Source organism: Narcine bancroftii, chromosome 1 (genome assembly GCF_036971445.1).
Source record: "Narcine bancroftii isolate sNarBan1 chromosome 1, sNarBan1.hap1, whole genome shotgun sequence".
In the NCBI taxonomy this organism is placed as follows: Eukaryota; Metazoa; Chordata; class Chondrichthyes; order Torpediniformes; family Narcinidae; genus Narcine; species Narcine bancroftii.
The window spans coordinates 358,674,124-358,691,239 of NC_091469.1; the positions used below are offsets into that span (position 1 = coordinate 358,674,124).

Sequence of the window (17,116 nt, forward strand, 5' to 3'; positions counted from 1 at the left end):
CTAAAGGTTGACCTCCAGGTTAGTTGGTGGCGAATGCAATGTCGGCATTCATATCTTGAGGGATAGTATACAAGAGCAGGGATGAAATGTTGAAACTCTATAAAGCACTGTTTTGGGCACCGTATTTGAGAAAAGAAAAGTTGAAAAGGGCTCATAGAGATTTACTGGAATGATATCAGGAATGAAAGGGTTAATATATAAGGAATAATTGTCAACTCACTGGAGTACAGAAGGATGAGAGGGGACCTCATAGAGGTATTTCGAATGCTGAAAGCCTGGTCAGAGTAGATGTGGCAAAGATGTTTCCCATGGTAGAGGATTCTAGGGCAAAAGGATAAATTTCAGGATAAAATGGTGAATATTTAAAACAGAGATATAGAAAAATTTCTGGAGTCAGAGGGTTGGGAGTCTGTGGAACATGCTGCCACAGGTGACTGTGGAAGCAAGTTTGCTGGAGGTATTTAAGGCAGAGATTGATAAATAATTGATTAGTCAGTCCCCCTGAGTGGGTGGATGGATCAGCTCATGATTAGAATGGTGGAGCAGACTCAATGGCCCAATGGGCCTACTTCTGCTCCTATATCATGAAATTGTGATTACATTTTCTAGATTCCTTAATCCATACCAATATTTCGCTATAATCTCAGGAGCCTTACATTTATTTCATTATATCTTGTGTGACATCTTGTCAGCTGCTATTGAAAATCATATCATCTGCTGATTCTCCTTTTCTGCTAAAAGGTGATAAATCTTTAATAGCATAGCCAAATCCAAAATTGCTGTAAAATCCATGCCGACTCTGCCCAGTTTTACAATGATTTTCAGAGTTCCGTATTATACTGCCCTAAAAGGATACTTGCATTCTCATGCGCTGTTTTCTTTCTACAATTTTGAATAGACAGAATATCTTTGCTACATTCAATCCCTGAACACCTTTGTAAAGTCTGAGGAATTCGGGAAAGTACTGAATGTATTGCTTCTTATCTCAGCAGTAATCTCTTTCAAATGTCTTGACTATAGGCAAACAGTTCAGTAATTGCCAGATGAGGCCCAGTAATTTTCAAGTACTGGTTTGTCTCTAATTTCTTTAAGTTTTTTATTGTCAGAATCTTAGTTTTTAATTATTTACATTTTTGTTCATCCTAACACAAATATAAAGTAAATATAATGTAGATTGGGCGACCACTTTATTGAGCACCTGTGTCCTCTTCTCGTGTAAATTTTAAATTTAGACATGCAGCACGGTAACAGGCCCTTTCGGCCCTTGAGCCCTTGCCGCCCATTTACGCCCAATTGACCTACAACCTCAGTATGCTTCTGAATGGGAGGAAATTGGAGCACCCAGAGAAAACCCACTCAGAAATGGGGAGAATGTACCTACTCCCGACAGACAGCGGGGAACTCAAACCCCAGTCCAAATTGTTGGTGCTGTAAAAGCATTGCATTCACCCCAATGCTAACCATGCTGCCTCACATGCCAGATGGAATTACTGGCTGCCAATCATTTAAATTTCTCTCTCCATTGCGTGATGGATGTGTCTGTCTTCGTCTTAATCCATTAACAGGCTGAGGCTAAACACAGCATATCATATTCTGTCTGGTTAGCCTACAACAATGGTACAATCATTGAATTTTCCAATTCCAGGTAACCCTCAGCCAATCCACTTCTACTGTTTCCATCTGTTGTTGACCTGTTCTCATTTTCTGAGCCTATTCCAGCATTCACTTTTCACTCAATCTCCTCCCTCCTGTCAAAGGCATACCCGGGTTTTAACGTTGGGGGGAGCGAGCACATAAAAAAGGCGCCACGACCACCGTTCCATCAAAGCTGTGCGCGTGCACATGTTTTGTAACCAGCGCACAAGGAAATTAATGTGCACACATGCACGAGACAGACCCAATAATTTAAAATTAATTATACATTTTTATTTTGTATTTAACATCAAAACATAAGGAACTTGAGGAAGATACAGTTTTAAAGAAAGTACGTAATTGTTATTTGTATTCAAAATCAAACATAATCAAAACATGTCTGGCAGGATAGTCAAAGCGTACTGACTACGTCAATCCTGTATGTCCGTGACAATGATCCCTCCATTCCAGACAGGTTGAATAGATTCTCCACGTGGTCCAAAGAGAAAAACAGGGCGTCAACAAAAAAATGCCTTCCCTCCCCCTGAAGAACAGGCGCCGTGCATAGCTGCAGCTGAGGTGAAGAGGATCCTACTAGGGTGTACCCATGCAAAGCAAAAGAACCAGATAACATATCTAGCTGGGTGTTCAAGGACTATTCAGCCCATTTGACGGATAACCTAATGGACTTTGTCAACATCTCACTGCAGCATCTGCTGTTACCACAGGATTCAAGGCAGCCACCAACATCCTGGTGCCCAAGAGAACAATGGTAACTCGACTAAATGACTACTGCCTAGTGGCACTAACCTCTGCAATCGTGAAGTGCTTTAAGTGATTGGTAATGGACCACATCAAATTGCACCTTCCAGTGACATTGGAAATAGCTTCTTTCTGCAAGTTGTGGGATGGATGAGCAGAGTCCTTTAGCTGAGGAAAGGATCCCAAAATATTTAAATATATTCATTTTAAATGATATCTTTGTGTATATATGATTATTTTGTAGTGTGTATTGTGTGTACGTGTCTACTCATTGAGCGGAGAAACGCTGTTTCAGAGGGTTTTACCGGTACAGTTAGATGATAATAAATTTGAACTTAAATCTGCATTTGTCCAGTGCCTTGTCCCGTGGCCCTCCCCCTCTATGCTTGCTATTTCTCCATCACATTTCATGTCAAAAAACAATGACTGGCCATTTATCTCCATGGCTTCTGCCTGATCAACTGAGTCCCTTCAGTCAGATTATTTTTGTTGACTCAAGCGTGTGCATTTTTTGTGTCTCTCAAACAAAGTAATTGTTTAATGTCCCTACCATTTCTTTATTCACTTCTATCATCTACTTCTATTTACCCCTGTTGGTCCATTTTATCTATCAGTTTTGTCTTACAATTAAATTTTCTGTTTGATGACCCTTGGATTGTAATTCTGCTTATTACCATCATTCTTTGCCACCCCTCGCACTGACTCCTCATTGGCAATGGTCAAGAAGCTCTTGAGTTAAGGCAATTATAATAGTAAACCTATTAGAGGGCCCCCGTTGAAAAGGTGAGGCTGAGGAGATGACCCCAAGGATGGCGCCCCTGGTGGTGGATCGGTGGCTGAAGGAACCACTCAGGTGGTGGACTGTTGGTGACTTGTGGGCAAGGAACCCACACAGGCCAAAGGACTGATGCCCCAGAGCAAAGATTTGAGAGGATGGAGAGGGCAAGGAGGGCTCCTGAAGGGCACTGAAGGCTTTCTCATCCTATTGGTTTGGATTGGGGCTTGGGTTGCCAATTATTTGAACTGAATTGGAGTCTTGTACACCTGCAGATGCTGCAGGAGCATTGCAGGTGAATCCACAGACACCCAATATTCTGGAGGGACTCACTTTTGCTTCTCTTTCTCTGCACCAGGCAATGCTAATTTTTGTCTGCCTTATGCAGGTGAAAGGCAATTGAGTGTAAGATTACATTTTAGTTTTGTTACATGTCAATAAGTAACATCTGATCTGAATTAGTCTACCATCCTGCCCCTTTTTGGGGTGAAGAGAGAAACCAGACGTCCTGCTTGCCTGCTACTTCTCTACACTTGGGAGGAAATCCATTCCCATTACAAAGTCATTTAGCAGTATGTCCCAAGCACTGATGAGGAGAAAGAACACAACCTTGGAGTTAAATCAGACCACATTTTACAGCTGCAGTCCACTACATTCACTAATTATGCTTATAATGTAATTTTAAAGCAAATTAACAACCCAGTCGAGGTAAAGTTTGCTGAAGTGCACCTCTCAGTTAATGTTATCATGCCTTAATGAATCATTTTGATTCATATGGATGCAATCCAATCACTGGCAAGTTGTGTTGTCAAGATAGCCACGAGCTCAAATTTCATGCCAAGGACTCTGAGCAAATTCTAGGTTGACACTCACGTGCAAAGCTGAGAGATTACTGCAGCATTTGGAGGTGATGAGGCTCTGATACTCTCATAACTGTGGTTTGAACACTGGCCCTGTAAACCAGGGGGTGCGAGTTCGTTCCTCGCTTGCCTTATGCTATGTTGTCTGTTACTAAATGTAGTATTTATGGAACCTTTAATTGCAGTCGAAATTAACCTATCATCTTTGTCGTCTCCCCTTATCAGCTATCAGTCCTTTCCGTATCAGTTAAATCCACCTATCGCTTGCCAACTCCTGCCTCGCCCCTCTCTTCATTCTCAGCCATCCCTGATGCAAGATCTCAACCATTTGCTTCTGCAGATGTTGCCAACCCCACTTTTATATTCTGGCACTACCTGGTGTTCTATGTTGACGTGGACCTGCCTGGGTGCAGACAGTTTTTGGTCCATATGTCAATGAACAATTCAATGGCCGACTCGTGGAGTTCTTCTAGCAGCTTTTTTTGTTGTTTTACTTCAGATTCCAGCATATGCAGTCTCTGGCCTCCAAAGCCCTTCAGTGAGTTGACAGTACCATTTCAATTTATCCCTCCAAAGTTTCAAAATACAGACCATTTGATGATAATCACGTTGTTACTTGTGGCAGATCATGCTGTTGTGTTTGAGCTGTACTATCACGGTGAGGCACTTTGGGGTGTTCGCTGATTCTCAGGAGGTGTTTTGTAAGTCTAACACCCCCCCCCCCCCCCACACACACACATTTTTGCTGTGATATCCCTCATTTAATCCAACGCTATCTTTCATTCTTAGCCTCGATTATTGCATTTGGCCCTTGGGGATAAAAAGTAATGCATAAAGGGTGCACTCACTCTCCGAAAGAGACAATAGGCTGCAGGAGACACACGCAAACTTCTGCACTGCAACCTGTTCCATCCACCTGCCGTGGCCGCAAGTGGCCCGAGAAAGAGGGGGCAAGTTGCTGCGCTGACAGTCAATGTGAAGCCAGAACCCCCCTCCCCCTTGGCTTCTCTGATTTCCTGTTTGCCCGCGGTTTGCGTCGTTCCCCGCAGGGTTGCTCCAAGGGTATTGTGTGTGTGTGTGTGTGGGCCAGCACTCGAGTGCTCCATTTAACATCTTCAGCCCACCGCAGGAATTGACCAGACGGCAGAGAAGGAGGAGAGAAGGGCCGCCTCGTTGCCGTGCAAATGAGCCCAAGGGTGGCCGCCCGGCGACTGGTTCTGGCTGAGGTTGCGGGGTATTTGGTGGCCGGTGGCTAGGAGCCGCCTCTGCGATCCCGGCCGGGAGCACCGAGCAATGGAGGAGTCCCCTCCCTCGGGCAGTCGGCGCTTCGCCTGCCCCACTTGCTCGCTGCTTTTTCACACTTTGGAGGAACGGCATTTGCACTGCAAACTCTTCCACCAGTTTCACCCCAGGAGCAGCCTGGAGCAAGAAACTTTACCCGAGCTCCTAGCAGAACTGCCTTCAATCATTGCGGTGAGTATTTGTTTTACGGTCTTACTGGAGAGATGGCTCACAGCGTCCCTTCTTCGCAAAACAAACGAAAAGGCGCGGTTGCTGTGATTTCTGGGGTTCTCAGTTGAAACACCGCAGATATTATCAAGAATAAATGACCACTTCCCGCCTGTTGAGATACACTGAGGGTTTCTTTTAGCAATGCACGCTTTACAGCGGAGTAGCAGGGCTTTCAGTCGCTTCATGGAGAGTTAATGGCCAATTTAAAAAAGAACCCCTCCAAATACTCAGCTTGGCAGTGTGAAACATTGTGGGGCACTTTAAGGCCTCGAAATTGATTTGGCAACGAGCACGCCTCCTATTATGGCTTCTATCCAAGTAAGACTGTCTCCAGGAATTGAAGATTAATTTCACTCTTGTGAGTATTCATGGAGAAAATCAAAGGAACATCAAAACGTGCTTTCCACTCCTTCCTCCCCTAACCCATTTGCATCTTGGTTGATTAGAGATAGGTAAATTGGAGGTAAAGATCTTGTGGATGATATCTCAGGATGACACACTGCCAGAGTGGGAACTCGATTCAAATTTCTAGTTGTTCATTGGCACCCTTCGTGTGTTCTGTGTCTCCTCTTTGAGAGGTGCAGCACAGATGTCCTTAGGGCAATTACTCACAGGTGGTTGAAAACAAAACAGGTGTTTACATGGAAGATGTGTTTGACTTGTATATCCTTTTAAGACAGATCTTTGACCATTTTGCTGGGGACGAGTTGAAGCAATCATTTAAGGACTAGTTGTTGTTCTCTGCAGAACCAACAGGAACAATCCTTCCAACTCATTGCTATGTAGTGGTGGTCAATTTGAAATTGATTATTGGAAGAGCTCGAATAGATTTTGGTTTTTTTTTATATAGGCAACTTTAATACAGATGATGTCCCCCTTGTCTTACATTTTTGTGAATAAATTTGTAAGAATCCCATTTCTTTCAAATCTTGTGAAACGTAATTAATTAATTATTATGATGTAACCTAATCATTATTATAATATATAAATTAATTATTTTCAGATTTGAAGATTCTCCGTTCTTAATTTTTAATTTAGGCCACATAATCTTGATAGCATCTTGGTGAATTTGCATTTCTTGGATAGTGTGACTTCATGAGTTCCTGATCATCTTTCAGTTTGTTCACCCGTGTCTCACAGAGCAATTTATTTTTGCCTTTATCTAATCTATAGCTATAATTCAGAGCCCTTCATATGTGAAACCGTGCATATAATTTCTCAGCATTTTAAATAATTGTAGATTTACAGCTCAATTGGAGAGAGCAAATGTTATCAAATCAGCAGGAACAAATAGGTATAATTTTTTTGGTCAAATTAAGACCGTGTATTTTTTGTAATATTGTTCTAGATTAAATAGATTTTTTTAACCAAAAAACCATTCAAAGTCACTTCCCACCTTCCATCCAAACATTTCCATAACAATCATTTCTATTGACACCAGTGTGGCACCTTGTCTTTACTCCTCCCCCCCTCCACTTGAAAAGATTCCTCTTGGTTTCAGCCCCTCAATACCCATCAAAGGAAGGATTCTACATCGTGGTCTGTGCCAAGCCTCAATGCACCCTCAGAATGTACTCGTGCAGCCTGGAATGCTCAGATAATGCACAGATTTATCGGGCAACAGTGCTGTATAATTCAGTGCACAACATTTTATTTGACTCAGAATGAAAACTCATTTTAAGGTCACAGAATCTACTTATTAAGTCAGCAGATAATGAGGCCATTCATAGAAATGAAAATATTGTTCTTGTGTGTTGATTTGTTACGAGCCCAGAGGACCCCAAAACCCAGCAGCAGTAGATATTCACCAAGACAAATGGTTACTTAAACAAAAGTTGTTTTAATTATCTTTAAACATGAAAATAGAATCACACTTTAAATTTTCACTATTAACTCACCTAACAACCCCCTTCTAATTTCAAGCGCACACGTATGTAATGTGTATGCAAGTTCAGAAAAGTTGTTTGATTCACAGTCCAATCTCATTTCTCATTCCTCCAAGTTTACTGGTTGAAGGCAATTCTTATACTGTGCATAGCATTTAACATTTATAAAGTTCACCAGGCTTTGGTGCAAGAAAGGTAAACGTTTACTGCTCAGGAAGGTTCTTGTCGGTTTTCAGAGAGAGATTTGTTGTTTGCTGGACACCCACAATTGATTCCTTTTCTATCAGCCACTTCAGTGTCTTGCCAAAGAAACTTTCCCCCTTCGGGTTCTCCAGATGATAACCTCTTTCTTTCAGGTCACCACAGAGTTCCTTTTTGTTTCTCTTATTTCATGTGAAACACAAGACAGCCAGTCCTCTCCTCTTGCATGAAACACAAGGGCTTTGACCAGACTGAACTAAGCACTCACAACCCGTCTTCCAAATGGGGTTTTCCACAAGCTTCCCATGTTCCAGTCCCAGCTGCTGCTGACTGAAAACTGCAGAACTCAATTCTCTCTCTTAGAGAGAAACCCTGTTTTGCTCTTTCTGCTTGCAAAACCACATGACCCTCTTAGAACAGCAAATTCCACTCCAGGCAGCCTTGCGGCTGTGACGTTTTTTTCATTAGTTGCCTTTTTGTAAAACAACAATCCATTAGTGAAGTCTATTGGGCACTCTCCAAAGCTTTTGCAAAGGCTCTTGGAGCTGGCCTGTCCAGCATGAGCAGATCTCGAGATCTTAAGAACTGTTTTAAAGTTTTTGTATGTGACCTACACTTAAAAAAAACCTGCCCCAATTTATCTCCCAAAATCATATCTATATACAATACAAACACATCATAATCTGTCACAGATCACACTTTAGCCATGTAATATTTCTGTTGCAATTTTACCTGAGCAATTCAAATCATTTAGAAATTTGAGCAGATGCACCTGTAAAAATTGGTATATTGAAGTGGTAAGGACATGTTAATTGCAGACTGCTGATATTTGGTAAATACTGTCTCTTGTTGAGAATTGCACAGTCTGAATTTGAATATTGAAGTGGAGTTCTTTTAGAAAAAGGAAAAGCGTATCCAAATCCAGTGATAGAGATGGAAAAATCAAGTGATAACAGTGGAGTCCAAAAGCAATGTTCAAATTGTAAATGTGCATCACATTTTGGAATAACAACTAATATTTACAATCGAAGATATGGTAGCTGATGTTCTGACAGAAACTTTTGTGTAAATAACCTTTTTATTCACAATTCCCATTTGTTCTTAAAGCTTCAGTGGCAATGCACATCCCAGTGTTAATAAATGTCATTGAGATCATACATTCAGCCCCTCTTGTTTCTAAGAGCATAAATGGTCTGGTTCAAAATCATTTCGCCATCTTTTTACAATGTCTGTTATCCCATATTATTGCACTCAATAATAATTATGATCAAAATTGCTTGTTTTGAATACACATCATGTGTCAACTAACTTTTCTGTGATATAGGTAAAGCCATTGGTTCTTGAGTGAAGAAATATTGTATAATTGTTCTACCTTATTTAATTTTTAATTATGCACTTTGTTCTTAGTAAAAAATACATCAAAAATGTGATGGTAAAAGTATTAGGGCATCATTATTGGTGTACTAGACAGTTATGGGTTGTAGTTTAATCTACCTTGTGTATCACCTCAGTTTCCAATCAAATACTTGCCATCATTATTGTTGATAAATCTCTTCACACTGCCATCTTTATTTGGCTTTTAATGTTTACCACGGAGAACTTTAGCTGAAGCTGGTGAAAGTTGTCCATTTTGCACTGTAGATGTCACTGCAATTTCTCTGTGCACTCAGAAGTCCACTTTCTTTTCTCTGGAATTCTTTCATTACAAATTTTGCTGAAACGATTGTTTACAGGTAGTCCTCGACTTTCAACTTGCACGAGTTATGTCCACCTGCACAAACAACCAAAATATTTAAAAAAAAATCTTTAAGTACATATTTTGTATTAAAAGTAATGTATACAGTGGTCCCCATTCCCCGTGGCAGCCTGAGGTCCCCATTAAAGGTTCATTTGTTGAATGTTGCATGACCTTGGGCATGCACGGCAGAGCGAATCCTATTTATGACCAACGAGAGTTACAATCAGTACTTCGGTCCCCATTACGGTCATAAGTCAGGGATTACTTGTAATTGTTTTACTCCTGTCATCAAATATGTATGGTTTAGAGTTGAATCTGTGCACATTTAATTGATGTTTAAAATTCTTAATGTACTGTGTTGTGTTGGCAGAAAAAATAAAAGTTTACAGATCTGTATGGCCAAGTTTTAAGTAACTGCCATGGTGATTTGTATTAGAATACCACTGACAGAAGTCCTATAATTGTTCTGCAGGTGAAATTGTATTAGATTATACCCTCTCATAATTATGAATAGATATATATGACACAAATTGCACTAATAAGGAATGCCATCGGGCTTACAAATTGGCAGCTGTCAATGAGTCATAAATGTTCCCATCATCTGTAGAATTAATACAGCATTCATTTGAATTGCATGTTGTAGTTCTATGTTTAACACATTTCTGTAATAAATTTATAATAAATTGGTTAACAGGATGTTTACAATTCAAAATAACCACATACCATATCATTTGTGTATTTTGTATCTTGGATTTATGATTTGGTTATCAAAGAAAATGATAAGTGGATTCTTGCTAGTAATTAAGACTTTATTTTGCATGGCAGATTTGTCAGACTGTTCAATTTGTTTTCTCAGGATTCTTTTAGTTACTCAGCAGCACTAAATATTCTCAAGTGCAGGGAGATTTCAACACCTGCTGTGTGTTGATAAGTAATGCACAGCTGTCTGTTTTTAAAGCTCCACTGGTTCGTGGGAATGAAATTTTGGTCTGTCATATCTAATTGAGGTAGGATATATGTTCCATTACATTTCCAGAAAGCAGAAAATACATTACTTGCTTCTCTTGCCCAAAAAGATTATTTGGACCACCAATGTAACATGGAGCTTTTGAGATTAAAATATTTCAAATTGGTTTTGGCCAGGTCTCTGAGAAGTGTGGTAGATATTTTGATGTTTCCTTCACATACATTTGGGGGAAAAAAAAATGTCCTTGGATATTTGTGAGTGCACTGATGTGACTTAAAGTTGGAAACTTTGACATCTGTGTTAGACATATTACAATCAGAGGGCTGTGTCAGCCAAGAGCAAGCAGATTTCAGGACTCCCACTCACGATAGTTTTCCTCTGTTGAAGAACAGCTGGAAGTAGTAAAGGCACAGTGTGTGCCGGGTGGGACAGATTAATATTCATCACTTTGCCTGCCTCTGGAGTGCCACTGCTGACCAAGCTGGCCATTTTTGGAGAGAGCTAGCTATCAGATTGGGTCTGCTGTGGGTTATGAGTGAACCAACACAACGATGAACCTATCTAGACTCATCTTCCCAAATCTACCTGCACATATCCATACTTGTGTCTGTAGCAGTAACCAGCGCACTGTCCTGTGAACACAAAATCTAGTTTTCATGCCAAGAACATACCCTTTTGCTCTCTGTTGCACACCCAATAGAAAGGCACGCTCTCACAATCTGTATCTCTTGGCCCAGTGTATTCCTCGCCATCCTTGCTGTTGAATGAAGGGATCGATCTAGGTTTAATGACATCATGGATTCACACAGCATGGACATGGGCTATTGAGCCCTCCATGTCTGCACTGACCAGTGGGCACCCTTCCAAAATTGATCCCAGTACTAGGTGGAGGAATGGTAGCCGGGAGTCGCACTTAAAAATGAGGTGTGGCCAAGTGAAGGATCACATGGGTTGAAAGAAAAAACTGGCATGCAACGGGTAAAGTACTGTAAGTGATTCACTCTCAGCTGGTCAAGTAAAATCTCTTGTCATTTCACATTTATTCTCAAGTGGTGGTGAATGGTTTAACAGTAAATTTGAAGAGACTTTTAAGAATATACCAATCATCAATAATGTCAGGACCCAGCATGGGACAATGCTGAAGGATTTGCAAGCAGGTTTAGCCAGAAGTGCTGTCCAAATAGTCTGATCTTGATTTACACTTTTACTGAAGCTCAGTCTAGAAATGATTTGATTCACTTCAACTGGCATCAAGAAACAGCTGAGCTCACTGGATGCAGCAAAGGATGTGGAACCAGGCAATGTCCCAGCTGTGCTGCTGTAGACCAAATTTCTGAAGCAGCCTAATCTCAAACTAATCTATTCTACTACAAATACAACTCTGGCTCTTCCCATCATTGTGGGAAAATTGTCGGGTATGTTTTAAAAGCAGGACAAATTTAGTCTTGCTAATTACTCCCAATAACTTGCATTGTAATTATCAGAAAAGTGATCTCATGAGCAATCCATCAAATAATAGATGCACAGTTTGCGTTTTGACAGGGCCATTTGAGTCAAGACCAAATCATGGCTTCGATTCACTGAGGGAGCAAGGGGCTGAATTCCTGTGTTGCTGATGTCAAGGGGGAGGGAGAGAGGGGGGAGGGAGAGAGGGGGGAGGGAGAGAGGGGGGAGGGAGAGAGGAGGGAGGGAGAGAGGAGGGAGGGAGAGAGGGGGGAGGGAGAGAGGGGGGAGGGAGAGAGGGGGGAGGGAGAGAGGGGGGAGGGAGAGAGGGGGGAGGGAGAGAGGGAGGAGGGAGAGAGGGGGGAGGGAGAGAGGGGGGAGGGAGAGAGGGGGGAGGGAGAGAGGGGGGAGGGAGAGAGGGGGGAGGGAGAGAGGGGGGAGGGAGAGAGGGGGGAGGGAGAGAGGGGGGGGGAGAGAGGGGGGAGGGAGAGAGGGAGGAGGGAGAGAGGGAGGAGGGAGAGAGGGGGGAGGGAGAGAGGGGGGAGGGAGAGAGGGGGGAGGGAGAGAGGGGGGAGGGAGAGAGGGGGGAGGGAGAGAGGGGGGAGGGAGGGAGGGGGGAGGGAGGGAGGGGGGAGGGAGGGAGGGGGGAGGGAGGGAGGGGGGGGGAGGGAGGGGGGGGGGAGGGAGGGGGGGGGGAGGGAGGGGGGGGGGGGAGGGAGGGGGGGGGAGGGAGGGGGGGAGGGGGGGAGGGAGGGGGGGGGGAGGGAGGGGAGGGGGGAGGGGGGGAGGGAGAGAGGGGAGGGGGGAGGGGGGGAGGGAGAGAGGGGGGGAGGGAGAGAGGGGGGAGGGAGAGAGGGGGAGGGGGGGGAGGGGGGGGAGGGAGGGAGGGAGGGAGAATCCCCTACCATCCATATCCTGGGGACAGGGGATAATTATTGTTCAGAACCTCCATGTGACAAATCATTTAAATCAGAGAGGATTTTAACCTGTCATGAGTGACTGCATCCCAAGGCTTTCACTCCATCAATGAAGCTCAATTCGGGAGTGTGAAAGTGTACTACCTCCCCTCCCCCGACCACCCTACTTGAGTGCTGCTTCATCAGTATAATGGAAATTCAAAATCAGGTGGGACAAAGCAGCCAGCCTGATTGATTGTCATACCACCACTCAGAGCATTCTTTCCCTCTCCCATCAGTGCAAAGTGGCTGTAATGTGTCCCCTCCATCAGATACACTGCAGTTATTTACAAAGGTTATTTCATTTGCCATTCCCAATTTGCCCAGGAAGGATAAGGGGAAGCAGGTCACAAGTTCAGTACTACTTGCAGGTTCCTCTCCAATCTGCATACTATTCTGGCTTGCAAATAAATAGCCTTCCTTTCCTCCAAACCCTTGATCTTCCTTCCCAACAACACCAGGGGAGTAACTTCACCACACAAGCTGCAGCATTTCCAGAAGATGGTTTGCCAAATTTTATGTGAAGGGATGATGACCCATCCAGTGACATTCTGATAAATGAGTAAGAGCCACCTGCAGAGGCTTATTTTCCTCCATGATTAGTTCCTTCTGGAGAGGCAAAAGGCTCTTGGTCCCTTCTCATTTTCATCACAACTAAAATAGCAGGTTTTTTTTCCATTGACCATTATCACCGATATCGAAGGTCTCCGAGCCCTTCCTTCTTTTCTCAGCAACAGATCCCACTAGTTGCATTCTGCCTGGTAAACTTGTTCTCACTCTCAATCACTGACTCACCCACTTTTTCTAAATAGCCATTGGGTACCTGCATGGTCCCAGTATTCCTGCCTTTTTGTTTGCTCTGTGGAGCAATCCAAGCTACAAGCCTACACAGGCAAAGGTCCTCCACACTTCCTCTGTTAAATAAACCGCTATTTTGGTGCTGCCTCTTGCATTCATGATGAGCTCATCAACTTTTACGCACTTCGTAGCTAACTTTCACCCTGATTTCAAAATTACTTGGTTCATCTCTTGTAACACTCTGACCTTTCTCAATCGCTCAGTTTCTATTATGGGACACACATTCTCCACAGACATTTTCTCCAAACCTACCAACTACTACGATTACCTTAACTACAACTCTTTACACCCTGTCCCCTGAAAGGATTCTGTTCCTTTCTCTCAATTCCTGTTTCCATTGCTTCTGCTCACAAGATTAGGTTTTTCATTCCAGAACATCTGAGATATCCTCCGTCAAAAAACATGGCCTCCTCTCTACTACCATCTACTCAGCCCTTGCCTGCCTCTCCTCCATTTCCTGCATATCTTCCCTGATCCCCTCCCCTAGATGCAACAAGGACAGGAGTCTCCTTGTCTTCACCTACCACCCCACCAGCTTCTGAATCCAACATATTATCCTTCCCAATTTCTGCCATATATAGTCATCCCACCATCAAACACATCTTCCACTCTCCACTTTCTGCAGGATTTGCTCCCACCGTGACTCCCTCATCCCTTCCCATAACTGCCCTCTTGGTACCTACCCCTGTGACCACAGGAAGTGACACATTTGCACCCACAACTCAATTTTCACCACCATTTGGGGCCCTAAATAGCCCTTCTAAGTGAAGTAAGAATACACTTGTGAATCTGCAGGATTCATCCACTGAACCAGTGCTTGCATTGTGGCCTCCTCAAAAGTGGAGAGACTGGAAATAGACTGGGAGATTGTTTTGTTGAGCACATTCACTCTATCCACTGCATCAACTGGGACCTCCCAGTGGCCAACCATTTCAACTGAAGTTACCTGCAAATTGGAGGAACAACACCTAATATTCTGTTGGGCACACTCCAACCAGATGGCATTAATATCAACTTCTCCAGTTTCTGTTAGCTTTCGCTCTCTCCATCCCTCTTTTCATTTTCATCCAGCTCCCACCCCTTCCCTCTTCATTCAGAGAGCTACATTCTCCACTTATCTCTGCCTTTTTTCTCTGCCCTCTCCCATCCCTATCCGCTGGCCAGTGGCCCTCTCCCATCCCTATCCGCTGGCCAGTGGCCCTCTCCCACCCCTTCTCCCACTACCTTTTTGTTCAGGTGCCTACCTCCTGCTTTTTCCTCATAGCTTGATGAAGGGCTCATGCCCGAAACATTGGTTATTATCTCTGCTTTCTATGGCTGCTGTGTGACCTGCTGAGTTTCTTCAGTACTTTTGTTTATTAAACTGCCTCACCATGACCTTTTTTTAATTTTTAAAAATTTATCACACTATGAACCATACTGACGAAAACACACACAAATATTTCCCTCTTGAATATACACAGTCATTTTCTCCCCTTTTTTCCCTCTCCCTTCCCTCCCTCCTTCACCACCCCCTCCCCACTCACTCAAAGTTCAACATTTATGATACATTAAACCCATTAAACAATGCCATCACATAATGAAAATAAACAAGAAATTTGTGTCATCTACTTTTACATACTGGGTCAGTTCATTTCGTCTTCTTCTCCTTCTGTCATTTTAGGTGGTGGCGGTCCGCGGTAGGACTTCTCTGTTGTGTTCCATGTACGGTTCCCAAATTTGTTCCCAAATTTATTTCTTAAATTATATGTTATTTTTTCCAATGGAATACATTTATTCATTTCTATGTACCATTGCTGTATTCTCAGGCTATCTTCTAATTTCCAGGTTGACGTAATACATTTTTTTGCTACAGCTAAGGCTATCATAATAAATCTTTTTTTGTGCTCCATCCAAATCGAGGCCAAGTTCTTTACTTCTTATCTTACTTAGAAGAAAGATCTCTGGATTTTATTTAATACCTGGTTTAGATCTTCCCAAATCTTTTCCACTTTCTCACATGCCCCAAATTGCACGTACTGTTGTTCCCGTTTCCTTATTGCAGCGAAAACATCTGTCTGATACTGTTGGGTCCCATTTATTTAACTTCTGAGGCGTGGTGTATAGCCTGTTTAACCAATTGTATTGTATCGTGTGTAACCTCGTGTTTATTGTATTTCTCATAGTTCCGGAGCATAGCTTTTCCCATGTTTCATTCTTTATCTTTATGTTTAGATTCACTTAGAAAGGAATAAAACAAATGATGAACTACCAAAACTAATATTGACGCAAAATCAACTAATCCCTTTCACAATAGATAACCTTTCCTTTAGAGAATGGGAGAGAAAAGGGATCAAAAGAATAGAAAATTGTTTTTCGGGAAATAAATTATTATCTTTTGAACAAATGAAGGACAAATATGGTATAACTCACGGTACAATGTTTGCATACCACCAACTGAAAACCTACTTGAAGGACAAATTGGGAAGCAGACTGAGGTTACCAGAAAGAAGCAATTTTGAATATGTGATTACAGACACAATGATAATGAAAAGATTTATAACAAACATGTACATCAAGCTGCAAGAGAAAGAGAACGAGGAAACAAGCTGTAAACCCAAACAAAAATGGTAACCATAATCTCTCTTGATGACTTGTCCCACACCCAGCAATGTATGAGCAGAGATTTTGTCTAAGCATTTATTGAGAATGTTAGATGGATTCAATTCACTCATCCACCCTCTTCCTGTCCACTTGCAGTTCTATTTGACACCAGTGCTAACTTCTTGATGAGTGTGCATTAAGACTGCAGCTTTTCACTTTGCCTGACTCTGCTTCTATTTTATCTCGTTTGATTTTGAACCCCTAATGCATGACTTACTAGCTTCAGGGCCTGGCTGTCCTAGCTCACTCCTGTCCCATCTCTCCAACCTGACCTGCATAAGTGTGAACTCATCCATTGTTGCTCCTGTTTTTTTTTTCTGTCTCATATTTCATTTGCCCCATTACTCCTCTTCGGCTCAGCGTCAGGTTTGAAGTTGTCCTTGTTTTAAAATCCCTCCTTGATTTGCTGTATTTCTAAATTCCCACAGTCTTTGCAAACTTCCAGATGTCTGCACATGCCTTTCAGCTCCTGAACATTCCTAAATTTAATAGTCTGTCATTGGTGTGAGTGGCTTTTTCTTTAATCATCTTGAATTCTGTCGCTAAATATTTCTGCCTGCTTCCCTTGCATTCAGATGTTTTTGATTATGGTGGTATCACTAAAATGTACAAAATTGTTTCAAGATTTTCCTTTGACTAGGATGTAGTAAAGCAGGTCTCACGTGCTTAATCGGGGTTTGTATATTCAGGACTGAGAGGAGAGATACTTTCTTAATTCTGCGGATTTTGAAACTTTGGCATTCTTGACCTTGGAGGTCTGTGGAAACGCAATGTATTCACGAAAGTCATTGATATATTTTTGGATATTCATGGAATCCAGAGGAACGGGAATTGTGCAGGAAAGAGGCATGGAGTTAAAAAGGGCAGTACAGACGTGAGAAGC

At 42.5% G+C, this 17,116-nt stretch overlaps 1 protein-coding gene across 6 annotated transcripts in view; it reads left to right on the top strand.

The window, feature by feature from the left end:
• The first annotated feature begins 5,210 nt into the window (after window positions 1–5,210).
• Window positions 5,211–17,116, top strand: part of LOC138750166 (tensin-3-like) — a 480,425-nt gene continuing 468,519 nt past the window's right edge. For 2 of the 6 annotated variants that reach the window (XM_069912329.1, XM_069912327.1), the window contains exon 1: window positions 5,211–5,502. In XM_069912329.1, coding sequence (XP_069768430.1) covers window positions 5,323–5,502 — 180 coding nt within the window. In that variant the 5' untranslated portion in view covers window positions 5,211–5,322. The remainder of the gene's footprint in view (window positions 5,503–17,116) is intronic. The other 4 variants (XM_069912319.1, XM_069912330.1, XM_069912339.1 and 1 more) reach the window with 3 other exon arrangements.